Here is a 27,836-nt window from a genome sequence, read left to right on the forward strand (position 1 = left end):
GTGACCATTTAACCTTTCTACCATGGAGGAACCCCTGACAAAAATGTTACCCTACAACTACCACATCTCTACTGTTAAGGTTACATCGCTTGCTGTTGCGGTCTTCAGAGGTACCCCTAACTAGGTTCTAGGGAACCATAGGGTTTCACAGAACCCTGCTTGGGAAACACTGGTGTAGTCATAAAGCTTCATTGTTCACTCCGGCAGGAAATACAAAGGCAGTTATTTTTTTCTTTTAGCATGTTCATATAAATCCTGACTGATTTGTTTTAATTACTAAAGACGAGTTACACCATTAATTCCTGTCTGTATTGTGTATTATATCCCACAACGTGTATTCAATTTAATCTTTAGTAAACCTGCTTAAGTTTTTAATAACAGAAGACAAAGAATTTCAGTGTATTAATTTTAATGCAAAATAGTTCTTAATTCTGAAGGATGCTGAACACATACAATATATAATGCATTATTGGAAAATAAAACAAAATTATACAGCAATTTCATTTTTTTATTTTACAGTGCAAGAACTGAAGGCCATTGACTGGATTGTTCTCATATATATATATATATCTATATAAAAAATAATAACTGCTTTACAGATCTATTCTATACTTTGGAAAGATATATGTATATATATATATGTATATATATTTATAGGTGCTGTACAGTATATAAACATTTACAACCAGTAAATCTATTCTTGATTCCCTTAATATTTCAAGGCAACTTTTCTTATATATTTGGAAATACCAGTTCCTTCGAGAAAGATTTACTTTTTGAAGAGTATCACAGTATGTTAAACAAGTTAGATCAAATCACAGTAATAAAACTGGGTTCGGTAAATCTGGATAAATCCATTTAATTGACATAAGGGACCATTGTCAATGAAAGGATTTACCAAAGCAAAGAAACAAATCACCTAAACAGAACAGAGGTCTATAGCAGTATATTAAAATAAATCCATTGCAGAACCTTTAAAATAATGGAGTCGTGTCAAGAAATTATAAATGGCTTGGCGTTTTGATGTAAGAGTGACAATATCATTTGTAGAAAACCACATAATCATTAAATGTATAAGGGCTTATAGGTATATTCTGCTTTACTCAAGTATCGATAACCCGAAAGTGTACAAGTTACTGCTACTGTCTTTTTAGCGATGTTAATATTAATAAAGCATTTGCGGGAATTTCCTTTTTATTAATGGACTTGTCAAGTTTTATGTAAATAAAGCTTAAAGAGTACCTATTGTTACAAAAAAAAAAATAAGAAAATCATTCTCTCTCCATGCTTGGGGAGTTGGCAAGCTCTACCTGTGTGATGTCAGAGGTTGGCGGTGTGCTTTGAGCCTATCAGATGTCGCCTGGCCCCTCTCCTCTTCCCTCCATGCGGTTTCACTGAAACTTGGAGCAAGAAACTGCAGCTACATCCCCCCCCCCACCTGTCTACCCTAGCGAGACTGATTACTTTTTTCAACATTTACATATGTACAATGTATCTGTTGGGGTAAGAGCTATACACACGGAGTACAGGACAAGAGAGAAAAGTATTCTACTGCTGTGTTTAGCTTTCAGAGAATTGCGATTTGCTTAGAATTATATATAACAATTTTTCCATTCACCGAGATCTTGAAATTGGTCAGAAACGGAAACACAAGCATATATAGTAAGTGACATAGATTTTTATCATACTATAAGCTTTATTCACATAAAAATAGAAAAAGTCCCTTTTATCTAATGGTTAATCCTCAATATACTTGTTTATGTCACCACAGCAATATGGTAGTGATTTAAAACCGAATAAATTAGTAAAATTGAAAGACTGTGGCGTTGCCCTAGACAAGCATTCATAAATGAAGTGAATAGAGTTGTGCTGCATTACAAGACACAGCCCATGAACAAGGGAGGCGCTTTTTCAGGCAATTTTTTTCTAATCTAATACAACCCCTTTAACTGAATGGATGACATACGCAATAATGGTGTCATCCATCCATTCCATTCTGATATCCCTAACTTTGTAGGCAACATTCAACTTTATACTTCCACTGTGCAAAAATGACTGATCCCCTCTGAACTACATTTCCCAACCAAAATAAAACTAAAATAACATATGGGCACAATCACATGCCAGCCTTGCCCTTTACAAGACAGGCATATGATGTGGGGCAGTAACTTGGAACCAAGGCAACAGAACAAGCATGGACACATCAAGCAAAAAAAAAAAAAAAAAAAAATGGTTTATCTGTTAAAAAATATTTTTTGTGCATGATGTAGTTATGCCTTACCATACTGCTGTAGTATATTAATGGAATTCTCAAAAAATATTGGAAAAAAAAAAGTGAGGTGACGAAAATAACGTGATTAGTGGTACTGACAATAGTCACAGCATTTCAGTGGTCTTTCACCAGTAGTGTCTAAGCTGCAATATAAAAATACTATGTTTTTGCCACATGTCTCTTAAATATTGCAGTTCTCAGAAATCGCACCATATAAGACATTATAACGTCATCCTAGTCACACTTTTCATTGACTTGAAAAAGCTTTTTCCTCTCACCAACCCTAATTAACTTATGCAAAATCATTATTTCGGTGGCTGATAAAATAGATGCTGCTCAGTTTACTGCATATATTATTTCTCTTGCGCCTTCCCAAAATCATGTACATTATCATAAAATGCCATTAGGCCGATGGGTGCAAAATGTAACTCTTCATCTGCCAAAGTAACACGCGTACATAAGAATCGCGTTTCAAAAGTAGAAAATTTGTGGCAACAGACGCCACATTTGTTCTTTACATAAAGTCATTTCCAGGTCTTCATGTGAGGTACCATCAAAAGTGTGAAGCTACTTTCATACAGAATAAAGCAACATATAAAACCTCTGCAGATATTCGCATGTAACTATATGTCATGATAACCACGTTGTCCTTCTTCCAGTACTTAGCCTGTACGTTTTTTGTTCCTGTTTGTAAACATGCAACATGCTAAATCGGGTATTGCAGCCGAGGCTTTTTGATTTATGTAAGAAACAAGTTAAGCTTACACTTCACACAGACATACAGTAAGGGAAGATAAACTGAGCAGGTAGATACATTGGCACGAGCAGTGGAGTTATGATCACATTGGCAAAGTCAAATAATCATTGTTCTAAATCTATACAACACTGTCCCCAACTTCTGTTATAGCAGCACAAAATCCAAAAAGTGCATTAAGACACCTTCATAAAGTTGCATGGATCTCAAAATGCTTTCCATGCAGTTTAAGCTTTAAAACAAATTTGCTGCTCTTGCTGGCGGCACATGGACTTGGTATCTATATATCCAAGGTGTTGGCATCTGTGGCTTTATTTGTACCGGGTACTTTCCATGGTCCTGGAGTTATGTGCGTTTTTTTTCCTCCCGTCCTCAAAACTTCTTCATCTTTGGTTTTCTCTGAAATATCAGCTGAAATATTCTTGGTTTGTGTCCCATGAGGAGCAGACAGTTCTCCATATTGGTTCTTCTCTGCTTGTTTAGCTGTGAAACTTGGATCTAGTATCTCATATTTAACAGTGGAGGCACGCCCTTCCTTTTTAGTATGTTCTATCTCCTGCTTTTTTTTCTCAGACTCTGTGATATTTTTAGGAGATTTTCCCTCGTTATGTTTACTTTTGTGTTCTGGAGATTTTTTGTCATTTACACCTAAACTTGACCGCTCTTCTCGTCTGGATTTCTCATGCCTATCATCTGTCTTTTTGCTGCTTGATTCATGTACGTCTCTACTGAATTGCTTATCTTTATCCTCCGTTTTGGATTGATCATGTTGCCTGGGTTTTTCTTCTTTGTCTGCCCTCCGGTGCTTCTCATCTTTTTCCTGTTTTTTGTGCTTCTCCTCCCTCTCGCCTTTCATGGTTTTTTCACCCCTCCCTCTTTCATCTCTCTCTTGTCTCATCTGTTTTTCACCCTCTTTTCTAGGTTTCTCCTCCTTTTCCTCTTTCTTTGATCTCCCAGGTCTTTCATGTTTCTTTATGGTTTCTTCTCTATCTCTTGATGCTTTGTCTTTCCTTTCTCTAGACTGGTCTACAACTTCAAGTTTGCTATTATATTTTGGAGACCTATTATCTTGTTTTTGCAATCTCTCTTCTTTTCCGGTGCCATGTCTCTCTCGCTCCTCCTTTTTGTAAGCCTTTTTAGGACTGGCAGATCTTCCCCTTTGTCGTCTACTACTATCTTTTGCATACGCGGTAGAGTCAATAGCTCCTTCTAGGTTTTTAGAATAGGATTTCCTGGGGCTCAGTGATCGCTCTCTAGTTTCTTTTTGTGTTCTTTTAGAATCAGACTGTCGAGAGCCCTGAAGTCTATCGGGATGTTCCTTAGATATTTTGCTATCAATCTTTCTTGGGCTCAGAGAGCGTCCTCTTTTTGTGCCAAATTCTCTCTCAGCATCCTGCAGTTTAGTTTTATTAGGATTCTTAGGACTCAAAGACCTCTCTCTATTCTGATCTTTGCCTCGGTCAGGAAGCTTTTCTTGCTTCAATGCCTTATTTTCTTGAATTACACCAACAGAAAACATAGAACTGTCTTTAGGTTTCTGTATATCATTTGGCTCAACCATTTTCTCGGTTTCCTGAACCTCAAAACTATCCTCATCAGGTGCTGGTAAAGGAGAAACTCCAGGAGTTGGATCCACATATGAAGTTGACGAAAATGCAGAGAGGTCATCATATATTACATTTGTAGATGGAGAATTAAAGTTTTCCAATTCATCTAAAGCAAAAACAAGAGGACAATAATATAGTTAGCAAAGAAATGAGTGGATGGGCTTTTTTAGTTTAAGTGAAGAAACATTAGTGACATGAAATGGCTTTTATGTTGGTAACAAAGCAAAAACGTGCATTTATGAAATGAAAACACCATACATGATAGTTATTTAAAATGTTACATCAAAAGAAGTGATGAGGTCTAATGTTTTTTCCATTAAATGACATTATGATATACTACGGCACAACAAATATCCATGCCACGCAGCCATATGTGTGATATTTAAAACTGAATATATTAACAAATGTGGCAGTAAATAAGCTTATATTATGTTAGACCCCATTTCATGCAGTGTAAGGGATTCTGTAAGGGAGCTGTTTATATAGTCTCTTAATATGACATAGTACCCACTGGGACCAAAGTGCCTATCAACTCAAAACTTTTCTATACTTTAAAGCATGCATGCAATATTATTAACTATGACTGAAAAGGTAAAATTACAATTGACACTGCATGTAATGATCATCTACTTTAAATGTGCACACATGGCTATACAGTATATATACATGTGTACTTATATATTGTAGGTTTACATATTATAAATGAAAATTTTAATAATTCCTGAAAGTTGTCTTTTTATGAAACGAACAAAAACAACAATACATTATCATCTTGAATATCCATTTTTCAGAGTACTGATATATGAAGAACAACATGATCTGTAATGCTTGCTGAAAGCAATTTATAACCTATTATTTCTTCCAAAGCCATCAACCTCTTCCCTGGGGAGGCCACTAAATACGATTGGTTAATCAGTCCGTGCACATGCATTCCAATAAGCTGCCGTTACTGCAGACAATAGATGCCGAGAAGACAGAGAAGGAGGTATGAAGCTGAATCACAAGACATGCACATTTACCAAGTCTTTAAGGGAAAGACCAAGAAAAGCACGAGAAAGCCTTATTGCTGATCAGGTTTCACGTAGGAGCAGAGGCTGGAAGGAGCCAAACCTGAGGAGAAGGAAAACAAGCCTGGAACACAATACCAACATCACCAAAGAATAGCTGTTAAAGTGTAGACCGGACAATAGTTAGCAATGTGTGACCGGTACAAAAATACTTGTACCCAGGTTAGATCATCATCTGTGGGAAGATCCGTCAACATATTAATGGACAACCATCTTTGCTGCTGTTTGGCTATTTAGAAGCTGATATCAACAGCCAAATAGATAAAAAGGAAAAGAAATAGGATTTATAGAACGTTAACATTAAAATAATAATCATTTTCATATAAAAGAGTGTGTCCCTTCATTTACAGAATGCTTTAAGAAATAAAACCCAACAATTTAAAGTAAACAAAAGTGAAGTACAGGAAAAGACGACAAGTAATTACTAACAGGCTTTTATAATGGGCAGAGGCCTTCTCAAAAGTATGTGTAATGGGGCATACTGAACCTATGGGAAAGTAATAAACAGCAGTTGTCTTTCTCTTCTTTTCTTGAGTTGTGTTGTGTTGTTTGCATCACTCTTGAATATATAGCAAAACAGCAATGCCTAGGATATTGCACAACCTGGGTGTATTTATTTTTCTCTTTTTAAGATTTTAGAAGTTAAGCTGCACATATCTATTAAGTCCAAAATTAAAGCGGTTTGACTCATGAAGACAACCTGTCGTTATGCCCTATTAGGTCATATGGACGTCATAGATTCTCTTGCTCGGTACCCTCCCCTATAAGCCAGAAAGTAAAGTAGCTCTGTAAAAGTGTTTCCTACTCAGAGCGACTTTAGCCATCCATGTATTACATGGACGCTCATTCATCAGAATGACCACCATGTAGTATTGCATTTCCTGGCTGGTCACTGTTTCCCCCAGAAACATTAGTCAGTTTGTCAGAGGTGCCAAGAACATGACCTACAACTGCTCCAATCTGATAGGGGTCGACTCATCCATATGATTTTATAATGATTTAAAGTAGTATCTATGATACTGAAAACACGTTAAAAAAATAATAATAATTCTCGCTCCATAATAGTGAATGCACAATATTACCCACAAAGCTAATGATTTTCCAAGGGAGTCATTTTTTTTGTATGTGCACCTCTCCCTGACCAGTGGAAAGCTGAATGCTTGTTGTATCTTGGCCAATCTTTATGTCTATGGTCATCTTTAGGAACTCGGCTAAGGGTAAGAGCCAAGCCTAATATCAGAGTCAATGTAACTACCGTTCTCCCTCCTTAAAGAGGCTCTGTCACCAGATTATAAGTGCCCTATTTCCTACATAATCTGTAACGTAGATAACAACAGTAATTTTTATTTTGAAAAACGATCATTTTTGATCAAGTTCTAAACTATTTTAGATTTATGCTAATTAGTTTCTTAATAGACAACTGGGCGTGTTTTCACTTTTTACCAACTGGGCATTGTAAAGAGAAGTGTATGACGCTGACCAATCAGTGACCAATCAGCATCATACACTTCTCATTGTTCCAGCCCATTGTTACAGTGTGATTGTGCAGTGAAAGAAGCTGGGATGGAACAATGAGAAGTGTATGACGCTGATTGGTCACCGATTGGTCAGCGTCATACACTCCTCTTCACAACGCCTAGTTAGTAAAAAGTAAAAACCGATCAGATTATGTAGGAGATAGGGCACTTCTAATCTGGTGACAGAGCCTCTTTAAGGCTCTGTTGAACTATTTTATGTTTTTTTGGTATCCCCTTTACCATATTTTTAACGGACTTATAAGAAAATTAACCATGGCAGAATAATGCTGAATGTCAGGCATCAAAGGATTCCAAAACAATGGATTCTCCTTCTCTGTTGATTTTTCTAGTGTCCATAAGAAAACAAAGTTTAAAAAAAAAAAGATTAAATATGCATAAAAATATAATTTTTTTCTGTATTATAAAATTTTTATTCTACAATTCTACTTAATTCCAATGAATCCCTTTTCTTCCCGTTTACATTCTATCAATAGACATGCAAAAGTATTGCTAATATCAGCATAAAAAATAGCTGATAGTCACCATAATCTGGAATAAGTCCTGTACCAGGTCTTAGTAAGAGAAGAACTTTGGTCCCACCAGCTTGGATCAGCTCGATGGCTCGTGTGTGAGTGATGCCTTGGGTTGGTTCTCCATTAATTTCCACTATTTGATCGCCGACCTGACAAAGGTAAACATTTATATTAGTAGGTTTACAATATAATAACCACAATCACCCCCACCGGATAGGATAGACCATTGAAGATTATAGCTCAGAAAATCTTTTAAAAGTAGTATCTATTGTTGGCAATATAAAAGGAAATGTTAATATTGCACTAGATTTACATAATTGAACATAAATAAATTTGCATACATTTTAACCCACTAAAAAAGCCAACAGGTGAAACAGCAAAATATTATTGCAAAACCCCAATATAGGCTAACATATAAGTTTCAGCATGCAAACAATGGGGCAGACTTACTATTGCTGTCTAAGATTTAGACAGAGTAAACTTAGACCAGACAGTCAGAAGATGCGCCAAATTAATTACAGTGCTGCATGCTGTATGATAAATTTGGCGCGTCTTGCTTAAACTGTTAGACACGTTTCTCTTCCTTACACCACCTGTTATTTTAAATAATTTTTTAAAATAAAACCGATAGAATAAAGCAATCCATGGTAAAGTACAAGCTAAAGTGTGATACTCCACATACTAATATACTATGTTAGGTTTCAGGGGATGTATTAGTTACTGAATATATAGCCAAACTACACACATTCTGGATGAGGAGACCATTGGGCTGCCAGTTTCTGCAGTCTATAATGGGAGATAGCTCTGCCAACATGAGTCAATAGTCAGCATCGTGGGTGGTGCATTTTGCATGTCAATAGTCTACTATGGTTTTCTCTTGTTGTGAGATAAATGTTGCGTTAATGATATACCCTTTGAAGCTAGCAAATAAAACCACTGATATTAACAATCTGTAAAGGTGAAAAGACAATGCTTGAGTAGACTTTCGCTTCTTGCTGAAACATTACCTGCACCCGGGGAGTTCTACACACTGCCACCTTTTACCTTTCCTTTGTGTTGACCGCTATTCTGGCCTTTAAAACCAAGGTGCCAATTGCAGAAATAATTTTGGAAATATACTGATTTTATATAAATTAGAACCTGTATTTTGCAGACAGTGCACATCTGTTAGCACAGATTCATGCCTGCAGATTGCTGGCGTATGTGATTCCTCACCGTCTATTCCTGTAGGTCTTTTTTTTTTTAATTTTCCCTTACTGACAGCGAGGGCCTGAGGCTTTAATAAAAGTAATAAAGAAAAACAGATTTAACTGGTGTTTGTTTGCTGAACGGTCAACTGAAAGCCGGCGACTCAGCCCACAGTACAAGCAACCTGATAAGAGAGCACTATCCACTGTGTGCCGAATGAATCTTTGTATACCCACAACAGTATATATAAAAGGTCTTTTAGATACATTCCTGTAAATCACCATGTATACCCAGGGTATTAATTTATACCATGGACAGATTATCGTCAGATAAATGGAGCCACAGGCAGTTCGAAAATAAGGATACCCAGTGCTTACCCATGACATTGGTGAGAGTTGATAAATTAAAATGACACATACTGTACTTTTGTCATCCCAAACTCTTATCCTGGGGGGGCCTACAAAGCAGCTGTAATTTAAAGGTCTATAACGTCTTGCATTTGTCTTAAAATGGCAATGACTCTTTAGTAATGGTATATGAAAAAAAACAGGTAGATACAGGGTCAAAAATAATTGTCAATTATCTGTGTTCAAAAAGATTCATGCCCTTTTGAGAGCTTTTATGCAGTGTGTAAGTCTCCAAGAGTGGATCCAACATTTAGGGTATTCTTTTTGAAGCCTAAAATCTGGCCATACACATTAGATAAAGGTTAGTCAAAACCACAGATTTTAGCAGGTCCGGCCACCCTACGGTACCTCCTGGATATCAACATTGTTCCCGCAGTAGATTAGCTCCTACTAGAGAGGTCTGGCGGAAGCTTCCTCCCCTCTTCCAGTTAAAATAAACATGCATGAGCCGACTCATGTGTGCATGTTTATGGTGGAGTTGGGAAGAATAACTGTTGGATGAACGTCATCTTATATGTATGGCCAAGCTTAACAGTGAAAGGAGTTTGTGATCACAGCACAGTGGGAAATGGCTCTACATTAGTTCCGTGCTGCTGAATACAGCTATGTACTTTAATATCTGAATCTCTTTTCTGTCTGCTGTGACAATGTCGCATTCCTCACAACTGGCATTTTTAGCAATTAGAATGAAAGCTTTAATTAGGCTTGGCTCACACTGGCCTAACAATTATAATGAAAGCTTTAATTAGGCTGGGCTCACACTGTCCTTTTGGCTTCTGTTTTTTTAAAGGATCCATGACATCTATGACAGATTTGTTGAGAGCTGTAAGGATACATTTATTTCCCACCATTGATTTATAATAGGCCTGACAGGTTTCCTTTTTTTCCTTGACAGGAAATAATCACAAGTGTGAACAGAACTCTAATATTATCCCATGTAACAAATGTTAAACTTTGAAATGGGCCCCAGCAAGTAAAAAACGTAAAGTGTTACATACATGAATACGTCCATCTTTGATCGCAGGCCCATCTTCTGCAAGGCGGAGAATGAAAAGCCCCATGTTGTATTCTTTTCCACCACGAAGACTAAAACCAAAGCCTCTGGGTCCTCTCTCCAACTCCACAGGATAGCAACCAACACTCTGCGTATCAATAGACATTCAGAACATGTGATAAAACATACACGTACATATATTTAGAAGTACAAGAAGAGTAAGAAGATAAAACACTGCAATACAAGGGGGTAAACATACTAGAACAAAATAATAATATAAATTATGCACAACTGTGCATTGAGAAAAGGGCTGGGGAGACACAGGCCCACATTTTTTATGCCAGTCTAAGTAAGGTAGGCAGCTGGAAAGATTTGCACCACATTTATTTATAAGGTGCACGCGTCTTAATAAACTTGCCACACTTTAAACAGTCTGTCAGCGAGGAAATGGAATGTACATAGATTTGAAGCAAAATTTGCACCATCTCATTCCACATAACAAATGGGGCTTAAATTATGTCTTACACGGCCGCAGACATGTCACAAATCTCTATATTAGCATAACTCAGTCCATTATGGCCATCTTGTCCACATGAATACTGTATGTTTTCTTTCCTTAACCTTGGCAATTATCTCAGAACAACATTTTTAATGCATTCTTGGAGCTTGAAGCGTATTCAGACATCAATTTTTACACTGCGAGAGAGAAATGCTTTTGAAGCCTTCAGGCATGTTTTTCTTTTAAACCCCTCTGCGGTATAGAGTGAAGCATTTTATTAGCTATTTGGAAACACAATTCTCCAAAACCTCAGACAAGGACATTAATGTGGACAAGCCCCAGCAACCATCAAATACTGTATAAGGAGGTTAACTTAATAACTCATAAGTCTAGTGGAACTGATTTATAGACAGAGTAAGCTCAACATATATTAGACTTTTCAGTAAATATTGGTTATAACACTCACAAACTTGTAGGAAAATACCCCCAGGGCCACTATTCATTTTACAAGTTAGTTTGGTCAAGCGCATAGCTGTCCGTGGGTTGTATTTATTTATTTCTGTTACTTATATAGTGCCAACATATTCTGCAGCGTAGTACAGAATTTGTCCTAAGTTGCTGTGCCCAGTTGGGCTCACAATCTAAATACACTCTAGGGCAGATTTGATAAGACTTGCGATTCATGTGCCAATCTTCGCTTTCTGCTCCACTGGAGTAACTTGCAACAGATTTATTGAGAGGCACATCTCTTAATAAATCTGTTGCTTCTTTCCCCTTGCCAAGCATAACAACCACAGCTGTGTGCCAACCTTTCCCCCTCCCCCCCTATCAGACAAATTTTTTTTTTACATTTTATCTCACCTCACCACTTTTCCTCTCCGGGTCCCCTCAGCATATTGTGTCACAAACAACGTCCTGAGGCTGCCCGACGTCAGTCTACTGTATGAGCCGAAGAATAATGATGGAGCCTGAGGGGACCCGGTGGGCAAAAGTGGTGAGGTGAGTATACTTTTATAAAATAAAAATGTAGTTGTCCGAAGGGGATGGGTGGATGACTGGGGGGACAGGTACGGGGCCCAGCACACCTCCTTTTTACAAAACCAGCAAGGGCAGCGTTAAAATGTTAGCGCAACTTGCAACTTTTGGGCCCTCTTGCGATATCTCCATGCCAGAAAAATGGTGTAGAAAGGTTGGTAAAGTCCACGCATATGTATATTTTTGGATTGTGGGAGGATGCACAGGCAAACACGAAAATGTACAAACTCCATGCAGACGTTGAGCTCAGGACCCCAGCCCTGCAATCCAACAGTGCCAACCACTGAGCCACTGTGCTGCCCATTGTGTCTTGTATTGCAGCTTAGCTCCATTCTAGTGAATAGTGCCGTGCTGCAAGACCACATACAACCTGTGGCATTGTTTTTGGAAGAATGCAGCCATGATTTTCTAATCCTAGACAACCCCATTAAAAAGTGGAAATCTGACCCTGAACATGTTTAAAAGTTTTTACAGTGAACATACAATGGCTATGAGCCACTGCTTAAGGGCTTGTTACAATGTAGGAAAGTGCTGTGATCCGAGAGTCCAAAAAAATGTATCCTGTTGCTGCATTTAGCTCACAGAGGATTGCCTAGACTGATATAGTGTAACAAACTTATAATTGTGTGAGCAGGATTAAATCACGACATGTTTTCAGTCTCTGGATGCAAACAAGAACACTTCCATTCAGCGACGGCAAGGAAAGATCTTGAAATGATAAATTTGAACACAAAATAGATCATAAAGCTATATAACTTTTCAGTAATCAATGATTCAGCTTTATTTACATAAAACGGAACAACCCATTTAAAGACTTGATCTTAATGAAGTGGCTGGGCCTCTAGAAATATTACTCAGGCTTTGAGATACCTTGACCCTAATGTTCTGCTCTTCAGACGATTCAGCTATTATGTGCGATATTGAAATGTCTAAGTCAACAACTGAATCTCTGTACATCTCTACAGCAAACAATTTCAGACATAAGATCAATGACCCGAATGCCTGACCCGACATTCTCAGAAAGCAGTTGCACTCTATACCTTTAGATCGAGATATACATTTTCAGCACATCTTGTTTTCTAAAGACACGTATAATATCTTACCTGTGAGTGTCGGCTTCCAGTCGGCAGGGTGTGTGCAGCATCAGGCTTATGATCAGCCCATAAGAATCTGTATGGAGCAGAGAGATCTCCCTTACTGCCTTCTGCGTCCAATGTATTTCTATACAATAAGGGTATAACCAGTGCAAAGTGTTACTGAAAGATACTTGGGGATTATTTAACCACACCAATAACTGTATATCATGTATATTCTGCATACCATGTGGCGATAATCTCTCCTGTTTTGTCAACCCCATTATCTTACTTGTCTCCTTACGTTGAAGTACAACGCATGCACAGTGTTTGAAAGAGGAGAGGGAGAGAGAAATAGAGAAAAATAGACAGAGAAAAAGAGAGCAATAGAGAGATAGATAGTATATATTTGGTTGGTATATTCCTATTTTGATTAATAGTATGGCCTTTCCAACCAATCCATCTGTTTGCATTGTTTTATGTACGTAATTGTAACTAAAGAAAATCAAAATAAATGTTGTATTTGTCACACCAGACTTCTTCACACTTTCAATTCAGTTAGCCATAAATCATGAAAGATACTTTTTAAGTGCTGGTGTGGTTGTGAATATGATAGATAAATAGATAGATAGATATGAGATAGATATGAGATAGATAGATATGAGATAGATAGATAGATATGAGATAGATAGATAGATATGAGATAGATAGATAGATATGAGATAGATAGATAGATATGAGATAGATAGATAGATATGAGATAGATAGATAGATAGATATGAGATAGATAGATAGATATGAGATAGATAGATAGATATGAGATAGATAGATAGATATGAGATAGATAGATAGATAGATAGATAGATAGATAGATAGATAGATAGATAGATAGATAGATAGATAGATAGATAGATAGATAGATAGATACTCCAATTGAATGTGAAAAAATTGGTTTTTATTTGCCCACGTGCAACTTTTCGGCTCTATTGCAGGAGCCTTTTTCAAGCATGAAAAAGGCTCCTGCAATAGAGCCGAAACGTTGCACGAGGGCAAATAAAAACCTATTTTTTCACTTTGAATTGAAGTGCTGCCTATTCTTGGACATATGTTGGAAGATTTGGGAACCGTGATCGGGTTCCTGAGGCGTGCACCCACTCATAAGTTATAACGGTGCTGCTGGATGGTGGACTTTCTAGATGCAATCGAAGAAAGGAACTGCAGCACTCAAGATAATCCAAAGAAGTGTATCTGATCTATTCACCAAGCATAAAAACACAACGTTTCAACTCATAAATGGGACTTTATGCTTGATAAAGTTTAAGGGTTGAAAAGTTGCAAGTATTTTTATGCTTGGTGAATAGATCAGATACACTTCTTTGGATTATCTTGAGTGCTGCAGTTCCTTTCTTCGATTGCATCTTTATTGTCTCCCTTGGACCTGGGATTCTTTGCTGCGTGCACCACCCATGTTTGGGAAGTTGTCCTTTCCCACTGAAGATTTTTTTGTGGCTGTGCTGCTGTTTTCCTAAATATCTACTATTTGGACTTGATAGATTAGATTAGATAGAGAGAGAGATCTATATTGCTGCCCCATTTTTTTCCTACCTGTCCAGCGTCCCATAATTTGGTTGTGCTTGGCCCATGGCTCGGTGCTGTGGAGCAGGACTTTGTCTTGCAGAGTTGGAACCTGATGGGGGACCTTTGTGTTCTGATGAATAAAATATTGGCAGCATTTTAACGGTCACAGCTTTAGATCTGCTTGGTCTGAAACCTTTTATAGTTCATTAAATTCATAAAGCACGGACACATAAAATAATAAAAGGGCTTAAAAAACGTAGCAGCCTATGAATATCAAAAAGTGTGTTGTCTTTTACGTTTTAACCTGGTGTCTCCATATACCTATGAGAGACTATATAAATTCAGAACACTAAACATTAAAAGGTAAAGATGAAACAGATTTAACAGTATATAAAAGCACCAATAAAATATTTAACATAACAATAATAAGCAGAATAAACAGGGCAGCAAGTTTTGCAACATCCGTGATGATAATATACTACTAAGGAAAGACCAAAAAATAAAAAAGTATAAATTAAAATTTTTGTCAAAATGTTACAAAATTTTGTTTCAGGGGTTCACAACTAAAGCAAATTTAATGTTCCAATCTACTTCTTCCTGCTTGATAGAATTTTACTACATACTGGCATGACCAAGACTTAAGCTGAAATGTACTGCCTATGTCTCGGACTTGTTTATTAGTATCTCTGATTTTATTGGCTTGTTTTTTAGCCGGCATGAACAAGAAAGTTGGGAGGCATCATACTAACTCTACAATATGAAAAGTTATACAAAGACTTATAGTTTTTAAATTTGCTTCTTTATAAATTATTAGATGTAAGCAGCTGCAGTTACGCCTTTTTTTACTGCAAAGACTTTCATTTCTATTGGGTTATCACAAGCAGATAGCCTGGGCAGCACTTGAGAAAGTTTTTGTTGCCAAAACTTTGCATATATGGATTAAATCCACATTCACATCGATTAAGTGCGAGCTACTCCGTTATTTACTTCTATACTAGATGCTGGAGATTTAGCAAAGTGTAAATGGCTAATAGAGAGTTAATAATCAGGCCATAGTAGTCAGCAACTAACATAGCCATACCAAGTCTTGGCCACCTTCCGTGCGTCTTTGCGCTGTTCAGGATGTGCACCAGCTGTGTGTGGAGATAACAACTAAGGAGCTGAAGGGCTAAGAAATGCAGCCAAGAAACAAGGAGAGCAATGAAATGTTTAGCTGCTGTGTGATGCTGCTCTCCAATTCAGTAAAAGCTCATCATTTGGTCTAGCTGGATGAGCTAGGAGCCAAGAGACAACACAATACAAGCTCTCATGACTTAAAAGCTTATAAACGCAATCGTAAAACCATAAAACATTTCAACCAATAATGGAATGTACAGAATACATGGATTCCTTTACTCAATCTGGTCTACAATGAAGGTCACAACTGCAACACTACATTTGATCCTAAGAACGGATGGATACAACAGTAGATGTTTAATACAGCTAGAGCAATAGTAGGACAGTAGTTGCGGTTATCTCAACATGTCATTGAGTAACCAGGGATGTCGAGCTCAGTGGCGTAGCTATAGGGATCGCAGCTGACGGCTCCTTGCTCCAGCATTCACAGTGCCCTGGGCCATGAGCGGCTCGACGCATACAGGCGTGATGTAATAACGTCATCGCGCCAGTCTGAGCCGAGTGACTCATAGCACAGACCAAAGGAGAAGGATCTCCTCCACGCGGCATGGGAACGGGGATAGATAAGTAATTTTATTATTTTTCTATTATTCACATATAGGGGTATTATACTGTATGGGTGCCGATATTGCGGGGTTGGGGCATTATACTGTATGGGGAGCTGATATGGGGGGAATTATACTGTATGGGGGGCTGAGATGGTGGGTGCATTATACTGTATGGGGGGCTGAGATGGCGGGGGCATTCTACTGTATGGAGGGCTTATATCGGTGGCATTATACTGTATGGGGCGCTTATATCGGAGGGCATTATACTGTGCAGGACAGCTGGGGGGGAAATTATGAGGGCAGCTAGGGGGGCATTATGGAGGCAGCTATGGGGGGGAATTATACTGTATGGGGCAGCTATGGGGGCATTATACTTCGTGGGGGAAGCTATGGGGGCATTATACTGTGTGGGGCAGCTATGGGGAGCATTATACTGTGTTGGGGCAGCTATGGGGAGCATTATACTGTGTTGGAGCATTATACTGTTGAGGCAGCTATGGGGGGCATTATACTGTGGGAGCAAACATGGGGGCTGTTGGGCAAGGTGGCTGGGCATAGGCAAGCGCAGGGTTTCTGGTGGTGTTGGGGAGGGGTAGGGGGGCCCAAGCTGAATTCTTGCACCAGGGCCCATTAGCTTTTAGCTATGTCACTGGTCGGGCTATTATATCATTGAGAAAAAAGCACAACTGCACAAATTCTTGTTAAAACGTTAGAATTCTAGTAGATAGTTTGGAATGGCAGCCAAAGGCCCTAACAAAGTTCCCCAGGCCAGCCATGACTATATGTATATGCTAAAGGCACTGCCCAGTAGATTGCTATCAGTTTAAAACTGACACGCAATAATGCTTTGGAATACAGAGTTTACCAAAGCATTAGAAAAGCAAATCAATAGATGAAAAAAAAAACAGCAGCTTTTTTTTTTTTCCAATTCCCCCCAAAAATAATAAGTTACAATATATGTACCCCAAAATGGTGCGGTTTAAAATTATAATTAACCCTGCAAAAAAAGCACCCATACAGCTACATAGATATAAAAATAAAATATGGCTCTGTGACTGCGGCAACACCAAAATAGGCTCAATCCTTAAGGTGTTTATCGAATTTAGCATTTGTGGTTTTTGAGTATATTAATATACAGAACATCAATGAATCGTACACTGGGGTGCAATGAGCCTTTGAAATAGGTAATAATTTGCAGAAATTCTGCGAGACATTTCTTAGACTGAAACAAATTGTGGCCCTTAAACCCAGAGCTTTTACTAAAAACCAACTCTTTTTGCTAAATATGACATAGAAAGACTTCACCGTCTCATTAAATATTTAAGAACAGGTAAATTGAGCCTTTGATATTTTCGAGCATAAAACAGATTCTAATATTTGCACTCAAATGAGAATGTCCCCTTGTTCTAATCCATCTGCTTGCTGGATTAAGGTACTTATTATTTGAAAATGGGCAAAGCCATCTATCTGGCAGAGGAATTATAATGCTTCTAATTAAACCGTGGAACCACGGTCTTGAATAAATTGCAAGAGAAGGCGCGAGCAGATGTAGGTTTTATTTCCGTGACTAGAGAATAAACTGTGCAGACAAACAAAAATAAAAAAAAAAAAGCATGTGATTTATGGAGGCCATTCATTTCAAAGACCTATTGCAAATAAATATTCTCTACTGACCGGATACAAAAGCCCCTGATGACCTACTTTACAACTTCACGGTGTCGGATCTTTGCCAAACAGATTATCAACGGTACTTTAATAGCTGGGCGGGATTTTTAAAGTGCACCCATCACCTGCACACAATATAGGTGACCATTCTGAGGTGAGCTTATATTGCAGTTCAATAGAATTGCAACTATGTGACTCATACCTCTGATTTATAAATAGCATTCTCCTACATGGTGTAATCTCAAAAGGCAAAAATTCTTATTTTTTTTATTTTTATTTTTTCTGCTTTATTGCATGATCACTGAGTGGGGAAAAAAAATTCACAGTGCTCTAAGATCTTAATGTGTAGTACCTTGGTTGAGCCTTTCCATTCAAATCTCAGCCATGTGTGTTGCAGAGTTATCCTTAGTCCTAATTCACTAACAGGAAGTTACTATCATTGTCTGCCATTTTACAGATACAGTGGAGCTGCAGCCTGGTCACTGGTCACAATCCCTACAAGCCCACTAGCTCACCCCTGTTTGAGTAAGATATTTAAATAATGATCTCGCTCTCTCTGCAGGGAGAAAGTAAAGGACTGCAGTGACTGAAATCTCCTCCCACTCTGTCCCATCCTGAAATGGCAAACAAGGAGAATTTGACATTCATTGCAACTGCTCTATTTGCACACAGAGACCAAGGGTCCTCTTATACGGCTTGACATGGGCCATGTAAACGAGCGCCGATCAACTCGTTAGTTGGCGCTCGTTTGCTCCTTTCAAAATGAGCTATGTTAGGGGACGATCGCTCCTACTCATACATTGCTATCACATCGGCAGCACATCTTCCTGTTCACACAGGGAGAAGTGCTGCCGACAACGATAATATTTCTTGCAGTATAAACGATACGATCAGCTGATAAACGAGTGTTTGCTCATTCATCGGCTGATCGTTGCCCTGTTTACGCAGGGCAATAATTGGGAATTGCCCACTCATTGGCCCGTGTAAAGAGGCCTTAAAATTAGTTAGGAAGTTAAAAACATCACAATGGGGAAGTGTTATTTAAGCTATTCATTTAACGCATTTTGACCAACCGTTTTCCTTATTCAATTGTAAATGACTAATATCCCTTGTAGCAATGTGAAAGGAATGGGAATAAAGTTGAACGCTTCTTTTAAATATCTTGTAATCTTGAATACATACAGTATAATAGAAGTAACCCCACAATGCCCTATCTAATGCCCTATAAAGAAATACGTCTGTGAAAGGTATTTTGAATATTCTGGTATGGTGCCCACTAATAAACGTGAAGAGCACAAACAAAATCCCTTATTCTTAGGATAGGCGATCAATAACTGTGGGGGTCTATCTCCTGGCACACAGCCAAACATTTAATTGTGGCTGCGCCTGGTACTGCAGCTGACAGCAGCTCTGTCCCAATCAAGTGGATGGGATTGAGCTCAATTTACAACCAAACACAGAGCACTGTCCCTTGGTAAACAATGAAGGGTAGTGCGTCCCCTTCATTGAGATGATCAGTGGGGGGCAGAGAGTTTGACCCCCCACTTATCAGATATTGATGACCTATCCTAAGGACCGGCCATCTATATTTGTTAACGGAAAGCCCCTTTAATTGTGGTCTATATATTTCTTTTGTGGTCATCCTTCAGCGCTGCACAAATGTCTTACCTAGAATCACACAAACCATTTAGATATGGTTTTAGTTAATTTTTTATGGTGGTTAAACATGCAGGGACTAGAAAATTGCCGGTAATTAATAGGAGAATATGAAGTACTCTGCGTAAAGTGATTGGTCCTGGTGGAGTTTATCCAAACGGTGGCAGTTTTTTGGGTGAATTTTGTTTTGTATCAAGAGGCATTTGAGTGGAGTATTAGGTCTTGTTCACATTTGTGGCTGGGTGCAACAATGTCATATATGGTACCATAAATAATGCACACAGGCAATAGGCGAAGACAAAATTCCATTTACTCTGTCATTCAGAGTATTTGAGACGCACTGTAAATACAATAATGCTTACCTTCTTCTGCAATCACCGTGAGGGTGACTGTATTCCCAGCATCCTTTATGAGTTGTACAATGTTATCATGCGACAACTCCACAATGGATTGGCCATTAACAGCGGAGATCCTGTCTCCCACTTTCAGCTTTCTGCAGCGGTCAGCAGGGCTACTTTCTATTACCCGTCCAATCTTATGAGGAATGACTGCAATTAGAATTAAGAAACGCAAGAATTCAGCTTGTTCATAGCCATGATCATTTTTAAGTAACTTTGTTTAATGAAAGCATTCGGTTACTCGACTCATCTGAGTTGTTTCCGGCTGCACAAACCATAGATTCTTAAAGGGGAAGGAAATTCACGTTTAATAAATAGGACTTAGTGACTGAGCTTCTTCAGGGCTTTCCAAATTGGAGCAAATATGGTAATTCCGGAAACTACAGCTCAGAGGAAGGGTCGTGTTCATTTACATGCCACGTCTGCATACAGAAATGACAGCAAGGACCTCAATTCTTACAGTTGCTTTAACAGACATGGTCTGTAAACACCGGCATATCGTGAGGAACCAAAGTTAGATGTTATATTTTAAAGTTTGCGCACTAATATGTCTACTCCACTAAGTCCTATTTATTTAAAGTGTATTTCCCTTTAAGGATCTGCAGAATTCTATGTAAATAAAGGTTATGCATAAATAAAATGTATGCACTTTATTAATATAAATACATAACTTTAAACGCCTCACAAATTTCAAGATCTCTGCTTGGTGTCAGTGTCTGAAAGCCTTCTTTTTTACATTTAGTGGCTGAATGATTGAAAATCCTAACCGTGACCCAATCCTACATTCACACAGCAACAGTTTGTAGCAATGTATCAGTGCAGTTAATCTTCCACCATCCCTCTTCCACCATTTGCAGCTGAGAGACAACTTCAACACCAACAGTAACAGTTTGTAGCAATGTATCAGTGCAGTTAATCTTCCACCATCCCCAACAGACTGGGTTGAACTTTGGTCTTAACCTGCCATTAATATGCACACGTGTCATGAATAATAATCTCTGTGCTGATGGCCTTCTGCAATCCAATGAAAAATTCCTATGAATTTTCATAAAAATTTCCTATAGAAAAATTCTATATTATTAATATATTACTAAGAAATGATTACATAGAACACTGAAACAAGTAAGTCGAGCTAAGAGGACTGAACCTTTACAGAACACTAATAGGAATTTCTGTACTGTGAACTAATTGAGTTGTGTTCCTGTGCACCCGTGCCGTGCTCAGCATTGTGCGGTATTGTTAATGCACACAACATCTGTTTGAGCACATTAAATATAAACCACACTGAAGAATAATGCATAGCGGCTCTGGACAGATGGATTTGCAGCTGAGAGACAACATCAACACCAATAATATTTACTCAGGATTTTAAGTACTGTGATGGAAATCACACAAAAAAAAATATGGGCTCGGTGCGAACACTAATATATATATATATGCACACACCTTAACACTTTTAAAACTATACGACCAGCAGATGTTCATTCATCTGCTGATCGCTGCCCTTTTTACACAGGGCAATTATCGGCAACGAGCGTTATATTAACGCTCGTGTGCCCGATAATCATCCTGTGTAAAACCCCCTTTAGCCTTTAAAAGGACTGTTCTGTTGCTCAGTGGTCCAAAGCCCTGTTTTGGAAATCAAGGTTCCAGAGTGTGGAGGAAGAGTAGAGAGGCGTCAATCCAAGTTGCTTGCGCTCCGGTGTGAAGATTCCGTCTAGCAGGACATTTTCGAGCACTTCATGCTTCCCTCTGCTGACAAGCTTTATGGAGATGCTGATTTCATTTTCCAGCAGGACTTGGCACCTGCCCACACTGCCACACTGCCAAAAGTACCAATACCTGGTTTAATAACCACAGTATCACTGTGCTTGATTGGCCAGCAAACTCGCCTGACCTAAACCCCATAGAGAATCTATGGGGTATTGTCAAGAGGAAGATGAGACACCAGACCCAACAATGCAGACGAGCTGAAGGCCACTATCAAAGCAACCTGGGCTTCCATAACACCTCAGCAGTGCCACAGGCTGATCCCCTCCATGCCACGCCTCATTGATGCAGTAATTCATGCAAAAGGAGCCCCGACCAAGTATTGAGTGCATATACTGGACATACTTCTCAGTAGGCCAAAATCATTTTTGAAGTTGGTCTTATACAATATTCTAATTTTTTTGGACAAAATTTTGGGTTTTCATTAACGGTTCCCATAATCATCAACATTAAAAGAAAAAAAATGCTGGAAATAGATCACTGTGTGTGTAATGAATCTATATAATATATGAGTTTCACTTTTTGAATTGAATTACTGAAATAAATTAACTTTTTGATGATATTCAAATTCATTGAGAAGGACCTGTATATACACTTACATATTTAAAAACAGGTGATAAAAAATAAATTGGCTGAAAAACTAGAGAATGTACTCTATCTATCTATCTATCTATCTATCTATCTATCTATCTATCTATCTATCTATCTATCTATCTATAGTGAACGTTGGACATGTACTGTATGCCAAAAGAGTATTCTTATACATTGGTGTATATCGGGACAGTATTGGTTGGCATAACTTGAGAGGGTTACCTAAGAAGGAAGGGAGAAAAGGGCAGCCTGCTGTAATGTGAGGAATACATTTACTTGAAGAGTAAAATCCTGCAACAAAAACACAACCAAAACCAAATGGGCTCTATATGATATTCAGAGGCTATAATGGAGATGGGGTGCAACTTTCTAGTATACACCTATGCCAATTCTACCTCTAAATACATGGGCGATACATGAAGTCAATTACAGGTTCTCCAGTAAGCAGAATTACCTACTGGATATCATAGGAATGAAGTATATATCAGAAGGTTGCAACCTGTCGAGATTCGTGTCTTTGGGGCACCATTATTTTGTAAGCTGAGGGCACTGTTGCATTATTGACTATGGAAAGCATTTGTCTCTGTGTTAAGAAGCGTATCTGCAAATTACAGATTAAAGGTTTATTCCCAATTTAAACATTTACATTTGCGCACGGCTCTCTCCTTTCTGTACTATGGGAGTTATGGAAACAGTCGAGCAAGCAATGCATGGCTGTTTTGTATTCAGTTGAACAAGTGTCCTCACTAGTCGTAACTGTGATTGGGTGACTCCCATTGTCCATATAGATGCGGGTCCTAGAGCATCAGACATTTATGGGATATTCTGTGGATATGCCATACAGTCTAAATTGGGATTACACCTTTATATTTTAATATCCCTTAAACGGAAGACTCCTCAATTTAAGAGAATAGCAAATACAGCTAGGATTATATGTTTATTCATTATGTAATACTGTTCCTGTATTATAACTAATGTTCTACAACATAAAGCCTCACGCATGCGGCAGAGCCTTGTGCAGGGTAGTTGTGCTGTGGCTCATGGAGTACCCGCTGCTCCCTACTACAGAGCTGTACGCTCTCTATATTATGGATATTTTTTTCTCCTAGAAGAAATCTCCCAAAAACAAAACTACGTATGCCTTAGTATAAAATCTGAGGCATATAGAGGTAAGATGTACCTGTAAGATGACATCATAAGCTTCTGCGGGTGGTTTGGGAACACTAGCCACCTCAATTCGTGGTGGCCAACAGACTTATGAGCCAGCTTGGAGCTTAATACTGCTATGTGCATGAGGTCTAAAACTATATATTATGTATTAGAAAATAGCAATTATAACCGGTTATACCTCCGGGAGGGGGTTTATTCTTAGAGGTCAAAATGACAAAACCAAAGCCTTCATTTTCCTTCCGCTGTAAGATGACATCATAAGCTTCTGCGGGTGGTTTGGGAACACTAGCCACCTCAATTCGGTTTAACCTGGGTGATCCATTGAGGGCAGGAGTAGAGTTTTGTGCATCCTCCTCTTCTTGCGGTTTGTCTGTAAAGTGAACATATCATAGGATTAAAATCTATGGAATCTAACATAAAACATAAGACATTTATGTTTAGCTTGGATTTTATGGTTTGTGACTTGGCCAGTGGTATCACCAACTATAACTACAGATCCTAACTATAAACACAGAAATTGTGCTAGTACACCGCACATAGCACACAGCCTAGTTTTCCCTCTCCTATATTCTGTTCATGATCAATTTCTATTCTGCACCATCTATGGTTATTACTTTTCAAATAGTGGAAGGTGACCATGAAACTTTCCTTTCACGGAGGTCAGTGACCACCAATCAGTGCTGCGGCTCACCTCCCCGTAATAATCATACAAGTCACAGCAATCAGTCGTGATTACACATTCTTTCCAAGTCCCGAGCAGTCAGTGAACATATGAAAGACCTATCTGACCTCATTACATTGAATTCTCATTGATTCTGGTATTGGAAATATCACTGTGAGCTATAATGTAATGGGACAATATTGCAGCTTCCATTCAATAAATGCTATGAAAATAATACAGAATATGCCATGTATTAATACTTGCAAAATTATGTATCATTTTATGGTTAGAAGTTCTTAAAATATTACATGAAGAAAGATAGCGCTCTTTAAAGGTTTACTTGAACAGTGCTTTATAACCTGCATGAATTATAAAGGAGGTACCAGGGTAAATATATTAAGGAAAGGACCGTCAATGCTTTACTTTGTTCCATATGTAACCGGAATATTCACTTACAGCCTTTAGTACAGTGTAATGTTTTATTTCTCCTTCTTTAATCTTCACACACTCCGTGCTTCATTTATATAATAGATCTGAAGAGTAGTGGCAGAATGGGGGCGTCTCACATGGAAATGTAATCCAATTTGCACGCAGTATGTTATAAAAAAGGAGGAGCTGATATATAGTTTTGTGGGAAAAGATTCTGGATAACTTGTATCTTATTCATTTATATCCCTGCTCATTCTGGGTTTAGAAGTCCAGTGGGCGTCCTACTCTGTGATTGACAACTATCTTTCTATGGGAAAGCTGTCAATCACTGAGTGAGACCGCCCACTGGACTCCAAAGCCCAAAATGAGCAGGGATTTAAATGAATAAGATACAAGTTAACCAGAATCTTTTCCCACAAAACTACCGTATATATCGGTCTGCTCAGTTCCTCCTGTTCTGAAATATAATGCCCACCGATTAGACTGCATATTTAATGTAACAAATTTCCTTTTAGTACTTAAAAATCGATACTGTAACATGCACTTTTTCTAATCAGTGTTTATTTTCAGATTTAGTTTTTTAATTATATTTTCTTTATATGATTAAGGGGCAGCCCTCCTGCCTGAACTGCTGCAGAGATTTGCTTTACAGCAGGCACCTGGACATAAGAAACCTACTGACTGACTTATATGGGAGTGTGTTGTGAGCATGCTCTGTGATGTGCAGAGATCGCTGTACAGGAAGATGGGAAAGAGAGCTAAGCCATCTCCATCACCTACAGTCAATGGTGTGAAACTATGCTGCCATGTGGTAATGTGAAATCTTGTCAGCCAACAAGATAACCCTGTGGTAGTAGTAGTATTATTATAGAGAGTTTGTTCAGGGGATAGCTGTAAATGAATCACGGTAATGCTGTAGATCAGGGGTCTCAAGCATGCGGCCCCCGGGGCAGTCATCTGTGGTCCGCGGGACACAGAGCCGCTAGTACAGGCTCTGCTTCGGGACTCTGTGGAATTCCCTGACATCACTGTCCACATATGGACAGCGATGTCTGGGGCTTCCCCAGAGCCGGAGTCCCGTGCAGAGCGCTATTATCGGCTCTGCTTCGGCACTCGGTGGAATTCCCTGACATCGCTGTCCATATATGGACAGTGTTGTCAGGGTCTTCCCCAGAGCGGAGTCCTTAGCAGAGTGCTAGTACAGGCTCTGCTCCGGGACTGTGGAATTCCCTGACATCGCTGTCCTCATATTGACAGCGATGTCTGGGGCTTCCCCAAAGCTGGAGTCCCGTGCAGAGCGCTAGTATCGGCTCTGCTCCGGGACTCTGTGGAATTCCCTGACATCGCTGTCCATACATCGACAGTGATGTCAGGGGCTTCCCCAGAGCAGGCGTCCCAGTGATGTCAGGAGCACAGCTGGAATCACAGGAAGAGCCTACTAGTGCTTTGCCCGGGACTCCAGCTCTGGGGTTGCCCCTGATATCAAATTCCCGTCCATGAGAATCCCCTGACGTCCCAGTGTATGGACAGTGACGTCAGGGGCTCCAACAGCAGAGGAATCCCCAGCCAAAGCGTCGGCAATGCTCTGGCTGGGGATGCCACTCCTAGAGAGAGCCCCAATAGAGCTATCTATTTGGGGTGTGTGTGTGGCATTATCTACGGAGAGGGCACTGTGGCAGCATCTACGGAGAGGGCACTGTGGCAGCATCTACGGAGAGGGCACTGTGGCAGCATCTACGGAGAGGGCACTGTGGCAGCATCTACGGAGAGGGCACTGTGGCAGCATCTACGGAGAGGGCACTGTGGCAGCATCTACGGAGAGGGCACTGTGGCAGCATCTACGGAGAGGGCACTGTGGCAGCATCTACGGAGAGGGCACTGTGGCAGCATCTACGGAGAGGGCACTGTGGCAGCATCTACGGAGAGGGCACTGTGGCAGCATCTACGGAGAGGGCACTGTGGCAGCATCTACGGAGAGGGCACTGTGGCAGCATCTACGGAGAGGGCACTGTGGCAGCATCTACGGAGAGGGCACTGTGGCAGCATCTACGGAGAGGGCACTGTGGCAGCATCTACGGAGGGCACTGTGGCAGCATCTACAAGTGGGCGTGTGGCAGCATCTACAAGTGGGCCTGTGGCAGCATCTACAAGTGGGCCTGTGGCAGCATCTACAAGTGGGCCTGTGGCAGCATCTACAAGTGGGCCTGTGGCAGCATCTACAAGTGGGCCTGTGGCAGCATCTACAAGTGGGCGTGTGGCAGCATCTACAAGTGGGCGTGTGGCAGCATCTACAAGTGGGCGTGTGGCAGCATCTACAAGTGGGCGTGTGGCAGCATCTACAAGTGGGCGTGTGGCAGCATCTACAAGTGGGCGTGTGGCAGCATCTACAAGTGGGCGTGTGGCAGCATCTACAAGTGGGCGTGTGGCAGCATCTACAAGTGGGCGTGTGGCAGCATCTACAAGTGGGCGTGTGGCAGCATCTACAAGTGGGCGTGTGGCAGCATCTACAAGTGGGCGTGTGGCAGCATCTACAAGTGGGCGTGTGGCAGCATCTACAAGTGGGCGTGTGGCAGCATCTACAAGTGGGCGTGTGGCAGCATCTACAAGTGGGCGTGTGGCAGCATCTACAAGTGGGCGTGTGGCAGCATCTACAAGTGGGCGTGTGGCAGCATCTACAAGTGGGCGTGTGGCAGCATCTACAAGTGGGCGTGTGGCAGCATCTACAAGTGGGCGTGTGGCAGCATCTGCAGAGGACACTGTGGCACCTAGGGGTGTGTTGCATTATCTACAGAGGGCACTGTGGCATTATCTACAGAGGGCACTGTGGCATTATCTACAGAGGGCACTGTGGCATTATCTACAGAGGGCACTGTGGCATTATCTACAGAGGGCACTGTGGCATTATCTACAGAGGGCACTGTGGCATTATCTACAGAGGGCACTGTGGCATTATCTACAGAGGGCACTGTGGCATTATCTACAGAGGGCACTGTGGCATTATCTACAGAGGGCACTGTGGCATTATCTACAGAGGGCACTGTGGCATTATCTACAGAGGGCACTGTGGCATTATCTACAGAGGGCACTGTGGCATTATCTACAGAGGGCACTGTGGCATTATCTACAGAGGGCACTGTGGCATGATCTACAGAGGGCACTGTGGCATGATCTACAGAGGGCACTGTGGCATGATCTACAGAGAGCACTGTGGCATGATCTACAGAGAGCACTGTGGCATGATCTACAGA

The 27,836-nt window shown here is 39.9% G+C and overlaps 1 protein-coding gene across 3 annotated transcripts in view; it reads right to left on the reverse strand.

The window, feature by feature from the left end:
• Positions 1-392: 392 nt before the first annotated feature.
• The window catches only part of MAGI3 (membrane associated guanylate kinase, WW and PDZ domain containing 3), a 272,283-nt gene continuing 244,839 nt past the window's right edge, over positions 393-27,836 (reverse strand). For 2 of the 3 annotated variants that reach the window (XM_075853845.1, XM_075853844.1), the window contains exons 15-21: positions 23,677-23,868; positions 19,932-20,117; positions 14,552-14,654; positions 12,977-13,094; positions 10,344-10,487; positions 7,761-7,899; positions 393-4,739 (exon numbers count right to left, since the gene is read on the reverse strand). In XM_075853845.1, the coding sequence (XP_075709960.1) occupies positions 3,307-4,739; positions 7,761-7,899; positions 10,344-10,487; positions 12,977-13,094; positions 14,552-14,654; positions 19,932-20,117; positions 23,677-23,868 (2,315 nt within the window). In that variant the 3' untranslated portion in view covers positions 393-3,306. Of the gene's footprint in view, positions 4,740-5,652; positions 5,744-7,760; positions 7,900-10,343; positions 10,488-12,976; positions 13,095-14,551; positions 14,655-19,931; positions 20,118-23,676; positions 23,869-27,836 lie in introns of all 3 variants that reach the window. The other variant, XM_075853846.1, reaches the window with a different exon arrangement.

The sequence above is a fragment of the Rhinoderma darwinii genome, chromosome 2 (genome assembly GCF_050947455.1).
Source record: "Rhinoderma darwinii isolate aRhiDar2 chromosome 2, aRhiDar2.hap1, whole genome shotgun sequence".
Classification (NCBI taxonomy): domain Eukaryota; kingdom Metazoa; phylum Chordata; class Amphibia; order Anura; family Rhinodermatidae; genus Rhinoderma; species Rhinoderma darwinii.